The sequence below is a fragment of the Chenopodium quinoa genome, unplaced genomic scaffold (assembly GCF_001683475.1).
Source record: "Chenopodium quinoa cultivar QQ74 unplaced genomic scaffold, ASM168347v1, whole genome shotgun sequence".
In the NCBI taxonomy this organism is placed as follows: domain Eukaryota; kingdom Viridiplantae; phylum Streptophyta; class Magnoliopsida; order Caryophyllales; family Amaranthaceae; genus Chenopodium; species Chenopodium quinoa.
This window is the reverse complement of record NW_018744367.1, coordinates 5,926,423-5,935,522: the sequence shown is the minus strand read 5'-3', so window position 1 is coordinate 5,935,522 and position 9,100 is coordinate 5,926,423. Positions and strand designations below refer to the sequence as shown.

Sequence of the window (9,100 nt, the reverse complement as noted above, 5' to 3'; positions counted from 1 at the left end):
CTGGGATGTTTTCGGGGTGGTTGGGAAGGTTTTTAAGGTGGAGGTTCTCTGGATGAGTGGGTGGGAGGGTTTTTGGGGTCGGTGGGTGGTTGATTTGGGGGATTGATGGTATTTCGGGTGGGTGGGAGGTTATTTTTGGATGGTGGCTGGGGTGATTGGATTGTGATGGAATGATTATGATGGTTATGATGGGTTGCCATGTAAGGGGGGTGAGGAGGTGGGGTCAATGATAGGTGAAAGAGTGGATTACCATGGAAGGTGGTGGCAGTGGAAGTGGCAGTGAGGTGGTGGTTGTTGGGAGAAGAGAGGTTTAAGAGAGAAAAAAAAAATAAAAATTCAGCTGGTTAAACGGATTGTAGGTTAAAAGGTCTATTATAAGAAGATAGGGGTAAAATGTGGGATTAATTTGAGTAGATCGAAGGAAGGTGGGATTATTAATATCAATTCCTTCCTAAACTATATATATCAAAATGATCATGTTCTCACTAGATCTTAATCAATCTTGATTAAAAATCTATATATATATATATACATATTCAATTCATTCACCAATAATGTAAGCAATACTACAAAAATAGGCAAAGAGATCTATTAAAAGAGACCTGTTACAAGACTTAACAGGTCTCTTTGGTCAAAAGACCTGTTGTTACTGATAACAGGTCTCTAATGAGCTTTTTGTTGGCGGGAAAAAAACAAAGAGACCTGTTGTTAGTGTTAAGAGGTCTCTTTGTTTTTATTATTATTTTTTTAATCTTAAAATTATTTATGATTTCTTATATACTAGTATTACATGTACACTAGTATCAAATACTAAGAAACATCCTACAAATATCGAGTAAAATTTTGTTAGAAATAATAAAATAAAAATTAAAGACTACTAACTTCCTCTTTTTTTTTTTTTTTTTTTTTTGAGGAAATGTGTACTACGCTACTACTAATTATCTTAGAGTAGTACACATTTCCTCCCAACAAAAAAAATTAGAGTAGTAGTACACGTAATACTAGTATAATTATCTTAGACTAACACTTCCTAACAAAAAAAAAAAAAAATTTAGAGTAGTAGTACACGTAATACTAGTATCCTATTATCTTAAAGTAGTACACTAATTATCTTAGACTACACTTCTTAACAAAAAAAAAATAAAAATTAGAGTAGAGTAGTAGAACTGTAGCATAGCAGTTTCGTCTTCCTCCTCCAAAAACCCAAACCCTTGAACTTCCATGGTTTCCCTCCCATGTTTTTCACCACCTAATTAGAGGCGATCGTTTTTAAGATTGTGTCCACCATCATCTACTTTGTAAGGCCGCCACCGTCGTCTAGTTTACAAGGCCGCCACCATCTGAAGCGTACTCGGGTCACGACTATCAACCACTCTATTTCAAGCGATTGTACAAAGGTAAGCCGTTCGCATTCCGAGCCACGTCCCCCAACCACAATTCAAATTCGTTCTTGTTTCATTGTTCACTATTAATTATTGATAAAGATTAAGAAAAAATGATTATGATTTGTGATTTGATATGGTTATCTTTAGGCCTTACACAGACGTAATAAACAGCACATATCTGAGCCCCTAATTGATTTTCTTATTATATTACAACTCAATAGAGATTGAAAAAATATCATATCAGTAGCACTAAATAATTTTTAAGAAATCAAAATCAAGGAATTCATTTGTGTGAAAAAGAGAATTGGAAAATAAGATTTACTTTTTCTCGAGTTTTATACAAAGAAAGACTTGTGGAATTCAATTGATTTATTTGTTCTTGTTTAACATGCTTACTGCAAATGGAAAAACTTACGTATTTAGAGGAAAATCAACACAAGTTTCTATATGCTTATGTACCCTCTACAATATGTAGAATGAATAGATTAAATCTGGTAAAAGAAGGGAGGAAATACGAAGTATATTCTCATTCCCGCTGCAATGCTCATTCCCGCTGATAAGGTGTTAACTGGTTTAAATTCTGGTTTGTTGCCTAATTATCATCCAGGAATATGTAGTTTTCAAAAATTTGTTCGTCGTAAATCTCATGCTTTGTATCCTGGCTCCTGAGTTCTGACCAAGGCTTTTTATGTTTTCTTGAATTGTTCTTCTGAGTTTTGACCAAGCCTAAATGCCTAATGCAAATCGTTATGAGTTTAGGGACTGTGATACAAACATATACATAAATCTTCAGGCATCATTATGAAATTATCTCTCTGTTTAGATATAGTTGTCATGTTGCCCAATCCTATCATGATTAAGGATCTAACATAATTTCATTCAGATACCTACCTTATATTAGTTCCTTTATTTCAAAAGGGGTGTACGTCCGTTGCTATTAGAAACACATGAATAGTTTAGGGCAAAATCTTGTGTTAAATTTCATTCATCTATATATATGGTACAAAGAGACTCCCGATGCCCTAATGTAAAGCAGAAGCTACTTTTTTTAACAAATTGTGCTTTGCCTAGAGCCTTCTTAAAGATTTGATCGGTTATCCTGGACAATTACTATTCTATATTCACCATTGATTTTTTGCTAATATAATCACTATCATTATGTGTAGTATGCATTGGAGGTTAGCTGTGTTATTAGTCCTTGGAATGGACTAGTGTGCTGGTTAGATCTGGCCGGGGAAGAAAACGAGATCAATGAGTTTGCTAAGAAGATCATAAATGAGTACGTGTTAGAGTGATTATCCAACATATCTGTTTTTTGTATTATATATGCTCTATTATTAATTATTCATTTCATTATTTTTGTCAAACAATGTCACAATTCTATAGGGGATTAAAAAAAATTCAGCATGGTCCATCGAAAGGACATTAAGAAGATAAAAAAGGATCCATATATTGAGTGGAAGCAACCTAAGGTATGTCATTTTAGTTTATACTCTTGATATTAAAAGAATAATGTGTTATTTACATGCTTGTGTTATAATGCCAAATATTCATGCATTTAAAATTTGAATGTCTTTTTTAACAGTGTCCTTGACAACCTCAATACTCCAAAGTTTGTGGATACTATGTTTGTCGCTATATGCTTGAGATTATACAGAAAAGTGTATTGTGGGTTTCTGATAAGGTATGTTTAATCTGATTTATGTATTGCTTTTTGATGTGAATTCATGTAGATAGTTCAGAATCTTTATTTCTATAGCTTGGTTTATCATTACCTTGTTGTCTAAGTATCTCGAATATAGGAAAAAAACAATTATGTCTCTTGACTTATTTTGAGCTTCTAAATATGCAAGCTTTTGTTCTTTTTTTTTTCTTTTTTTGGTAAGTAAGAAATTTTATTAATACCAAAGAGAAGAGGGCAAGCCCTCAAGATTACAACGGCTAAACAGCCCAAAAAACGCACAAAAACACATGGCACACCCAATCCTACCCAACTGCCTATACACAAAAAGCCGAGAACAACAATGGGCCAAAAGAACAAGAAGCCCAAAGAAAAACTAATAAACAACAGAAACACCAAACAAGAGCTCTACCCCACACAGAAACACGCCCAAGGGAAGCAAAAGCCTCAGGCAACCAGAACAAAAGACGTTGAAACCAAAAAGGGCAGCAACCAAACACAGCAGAAACCAAAACAAATCAGGCACACCACGAGCCTAAACTGTCAGAAAACTGAACAACCAGAAGCAAAGAAAAAGCCTCCAACAACCCTACCAACACAAGATCACAGCACACAGCAAGCAAGCCTAAAACAGGCTGCTAACAGGACATTCTGCTGAAATAGCTACCCATACAGAGAGTAGCAGCAGACTCCATCTCTTTCTTTCCCATACAGTACAATATTGTCATCAACATGTTGGAGCTCTTCAGCACTGCTACATGCAGCAGCTACCAGCATCTTCAGCCCACCTTAAACAGCCCCTTTTCTGGTTCTGTCTTCTATCCCCCCCCCTCGAATTAATCCCAAACTTCCTGCCAGGATCATCTACTTTCTTGCCAGCACGTTGCACCGGTCTCCACCTTTTCCTAGCTGCTTCCAACCCTTTTTCTTAGGACAGAAGTTCACCATATGTCCATATAAAGAAGCATGTGACAGGTTGAGCCATATTTTCTGTTTCACACTTTCACCGTTTTCATCAAGAAATTCAATATGTTCGTACAGCTGCTGCTTTGCAGGGAAAATTTACCCCCAAATGGCTCATAATCATGACATTGCATATTTCAACCCATATCATTATATTCATTTGTTTGTATGTGTAATTATTTTTTTTTAATATAGTTATAATATAGCATTATTTTCCATTATTATTATGAATGAGTTATGATTATATACGGCGATTTATTGTTTATCTTGCAGTTTTTTTAAAGCGGACCCTGCACATATTCAACTGAAAATATTGACGAAATTAGAGACTTGTGGGCTAAGTATGTTCTAGAGCTTGAACAAGATGATGTTAATGAAGGAAATGAAGATGGTATAGACATTGAGTGAGTTTATTTTGTCCATTACTTTTGGGAAAAGTGTTGCAATTTTTAGAATTTTTTGTATAGTACTTTTGGAGCTTATCTTAGATAGCATGGAAATTAAATGAGTGGTTTAAATTTTTGGGGAATACTGGATTTTTTTTCTGCAGATGTTGTTGTATAGTATTTTTGGAGGTTATACTATAATTATTGGATATTTGTAAAAGTGTTTATCAAACTTTTGTTTATTATTGTATGTTCCATGAATATTATAAATTATGGAGTAATGTATATGATGTGCATATATATAGCAGGTGAAAAATATAGGTACAAATATCCTACAGGTGTCATACAGGAACAAATACAACTCATATACCGTACATGAACAAATACAAATATAATTGGATTTTGGGAAAAAAAAAATTAAAAATAAATAACAAGAGACCTGTTATCATTACTAACAGGTCTCTTAAATAACAACTATGAGACCTGTTGGCCATGGTAACAGGTCTTTTTGCTTTCTAAAATATATAAAATAATCACGCACAGAGAGACCTGTTGTCTCACTTCTTAGGTCTCTTATTAATACCAAAGAGACCTGTGAGCTAGAGACCTTCAAAGAAGAGGTCGCTTATGCCTATTTTAACAGGTTTCTAAGGCATATTTTGTAGTAGTGAAGCGAAACAAATAATATTGAAGACTATATATAAGAAGTAATAGAAAATCCAAATAGTAGGGTATTGCTAGAATATATAAAGGAGTTTCAAAATAACATCTACCAAATATCTACCAAATATCTCATGAAATGGTAGGAATAATACACCAATAAAAGGAAATTGTTTTCACCACCATTTACAATAAATTCAAATGATCTAAGACCATGAAAGAAAATGAGAATGATTAGGATTCATGTTAAGCATAAATATCCTTCTTCATTGTATATGTTAAGGAATGACGCTCAACTGATTCCCTTAGTCTTAGGAGTTTAATTATTCAAAGTTGTTTCTTTAGGATAATTATTCCAAATCCTGTACTTATCTTTGTTCTCTTACTTATCTTTATTCTCTTGTACTTCTATATATACCTCTGTATAATACTCTTGTAAATCAATCAACGAAATACAATCAAATACTCTTATCTTATATGGTATCAGATTGCTTTTGATCCTTCTTCTCTTCTTTATTTTCTCTTTCGTTTCAACCAGTCCCATGGCTGCCATTCTTGAACTCACTTCCACTCAATTATCCAACCCTGCTGATCCTTCTAAACCTCTCATTGTCATCAACATGCACAACGTTCTCAAACTCACACCTCAAAACTACCTCTCCTGGAAACTCCAGGTTGAAGCTCTCCTTGTAGGCCATGATCTCTTTGCCTTTGTTGACAGTAGCAAACCCTGTCCTTCTCCCGTCACCACAACTAATGGCACTGAACTTTCAAACCCCGAGTACACGTTCTGGACTCGTCAGGATCATCTCTTATTTGGTGCTCTCATTGGTGCCATTTCTCCAAACCTGGTTCCTCTTATATCCCAAGCCAAAACTTCTGCTCAATTGTGGGATAAACTGCGCAACACTTATGCCCTTCCATCCCGTGGCCACATTAAACAACTCAAGATAAGTTTAACCGTATAGTCAAAGGCCCTTCTTCTATCACTGATTACATGAGACAATTAAAGGAGTGTTCTGACCATCTTGTTGTGCTTAGTAAACCGTCGACCATGAAGACCTCATAGACAAAGTGCTAGCTGCTTGGATGATTCCTATAAGTCAGTTGTAGACTCCGTAAATGGATGCGACACTACCATTTCATTTGAAGAGATGCATGAGAAGCTAATAAATACAGAACTCTCCCTTCAACAAGCCCAATCAAGCACTGAACCCTCTCTACCAGCCACTGCTTTCACTGCCTTCACCACAAACCTAATAACCCGTGCTCCACCAAAACAGAACACCCAAGGCCTGCTTCCCACTCCTACCTCTCCACACTCCCAAAACTCCTCGGCCCTTCTTTGGCAAGTGCCAATGGTGTCGTGAACAAGGTCACGTTGTGGCCCATTGTTCCCTATTCACCAAGCAATTCCCTACTGCCTCTCCTCCTCACCCACGCAACAATATTTTTTCCCAAAACCGCTCCTCCTTCAAACCGCAAACACCTCAACAATATCTTCTGTCTCTCCTCTCCCTAATCAATGGTTACTGGACAGTGGGGCTTCTCACCACGTTACAAATGATTTAAACAACGTTGCTCTTCATGCTCCCTATGATGGAACCGAAGAATTAATAGTTGGTGATGGTAAGGGTCTATCCATAACTCACATTGGTTCTTGCTCCCTCTCTTCTCTCAAGCTTAATAATGTCGTAGTAGTTCCTTCTATTGCTAAAAATATCATCTCTCTCTCACAACTTTGTCTTGATAATCATATCTCTATATCCTTTTCGACTAACTCTTTTTTTTTATTGAACAACGCTGAAAGTGTTATTTCAAGGGAAAACTAATCGTGGCGTTTATGAGCTTCCTTCTATCTCTCCGTCAGTCTACACAAGCATAACCTCTTCCATTGCTTGGCATCATCGTCTAAGTCATCCATCTAGGAATATTTTTAAGCTTCTTATTTCAGAAAATAAATTAAATGTATCAAGTCTTTCCATCTTAGATTGTAATTCATGTGCTTGTACTAAAAGCCACAAACTTCCTTTTTCTATTTCTTCTATTACTTCTACTGCTCCACTAGAATATGTTTATTTGAACTTGTGGACATCACCTGTTTACTCTCATGACAACTTCAAATATTATCTTATTTTTGTTGATCACTACTCCAAATATATTTAGCTATGTAACCTAAAACAAAAATAGATACCAAAGCTGTTTTCCTTCGATATAAAGCACTCGTTGAAAAGTATTATCAACTTCCTCTTAAGACCCTTTATTCTGATAATGGTGGTGAGTACCTTACTCTCCGTGATCTTCTCACCATTGACGATGTTTCTTACCTCACTACTTCACCGCATACTCCGAGCATAATGGTTTCTCTTGCCGCCATCGTTACATAGTTGAAACTTTTCTTTCCCTTCTCTCCCACGCCCACATGCCACTTGAATTACATGTTTTGTGTGCGTGCATCGCTAGCAGCACCATCGCAGCACCATGACTGTGCGTGTATACGTGCATCGCTAGCACAACACCATCGCAGCACTATGGTTGTGCGTGTGTGCGTGCATCGCTAGCAGCACCATCGCAGCACCATGCGCGTGCGTGTGTGCGTGCATCGTTAGCCAAGCAGCACCAGCCGTAGCAACGTGCTGTGCGTGCTGCTAGCATAGCAGCACGCTGTGCGCGCTTGCAGCATATGCGTGTGTGTGCCTTCGCATGGCAACACCAAGCACAACGCCTAGGCCTCGCCTAGCAGCAGCATCATGCGTGGCTCGCTAGCAGCACGCATGCGCTAACTGGGCTGTGCGTGCTAGCTGTGCTAGCTAGCTGGCATGGATCGCTGCCCAGCCTTGGTGCCAGGCGCCAGCTGGCAGCCTTGGCAGCCAAGGCAAGCTGCCTGGTTGGCCATGCCTTGAGGCCGGTTTTGCGGAATGGGGACCAAAGTTTGGAGGCTTCCCTTGGGGAGCAAGGCAATGGTCCCCCCCCTTGGTTATGGTCCTCACCTAACCTCTCCTCTCCTCATTCCACTTGTTGATTGCATTGTTTTATAATTTATTTTTGATTTAAATAAATTAGTAGAAAATGCACAAGATCCCACATTGATCATGAATGGGGATGCAAGTTGCTATTCTCTATAAATACCCCATGATTGGGCATTTGGAGAACAACTTGAGTGGAACTAAAAAAGGCATCTATTATTATTGAGAAAACCTTTATGTTCGTAAAACTCTAGTTTTATATTTGGTCAAGTCTCGACTAACCCTCGAGACGAAGATCGTTCGGGTCGGATCATGGGTAAGAGCCATTGGAGGCCGTCACGCTTGTGAGGCTTTAAGCTTCGAAGTAAGAGCTCGGTTTTACAAGTGAAGCACGCTTCAAGGGTATTACTTCTTTCTCCCTTTTCTTAATTATTGATTAATTATGTTTATGCATGCTTTATTGCTTTAATTATTGGGGCGGGTCTTGGGCGGGTTTCTCTTTCGCGTAGTGTTGGACCCTACGAAACCTAACAACTACCTATACCCTTCCTCACCTCTCGGCTCCTCTTCTTCACCATCACCCTCTTCGTCCTCTTCTCCTACACCACTATGTCCTTCCTCGGTTCACAGTCCCTCTTCCCCACAACTACAAACTCTTCCCCAGAAACCAACACTTCTTCTTCATCTCCTTCTCACCAACCTCTGTCACACTCCTCTCAAATGGTTACCCAGCTTCAGCACGGTATCCAAAAACCCATCAATAAACTCAACCTTCACGCTGAAATCCAAGAAACCTCCCTTCCTGAAAGGAATGGTGTCCTTCCAACAAGTGTATTCTTCCGATAGAGGGTTCAGAATTATTACAGAGCTAATTCTTCAGTAAGGTCAAGTGATCGGAATTCCTAGGTGGAGGCCGCTTCCGATCAGTAATATCAATGTACAATTGATGTTACAACTTAATCTTAACTGAACCCTTCGGTTCGAACCCAATCGAATCACCGATCCGAGACGACGAATTAATCCCAAAGGATTTAACGAGTCAGCAGAGTTTTACAAATA

The 9,100-nt window shown here is 38.0% G+C and overlaps 1 protein-coding gene and 1 long non-coding RNA gene across 2 annotated transcripts in view; both read left to right on the top strand.

Annotated features, from left to right (window-relative positions):
• Positions 1–914: 914 nt before the first annotated feature.
• LOC110696603 lies at positions 915–4,647 on the top strand. The gene is made up of 5 exons (XR_002506342.1): positions 915–1,397; positions 2,552–2,664; positions 2,772–2,857; positions 2,971–3,069; positions 4,303–4,647. It is a non-coding gene; the product is annotated as an uncharacterized LOC110696603 (long non-coding RNA).
• A 970-nt stretch (positions 4,648–5,617) lies between these two features.
• Positions 5,618–9,100, top strand: part of LOC110696711 — an 81,647-nt gene continuing 78,164 nt past the window's right edge. The window contains exon 1 of the mRNA XM_021874065.1: positions 5,618–6,037. Coding sequence (XP_021729757.1) covers positions 5,618–6,037 — 420 coding nt within the window. The remainder of the gene's footprint in view (positions 6,038–9,100) is intronic.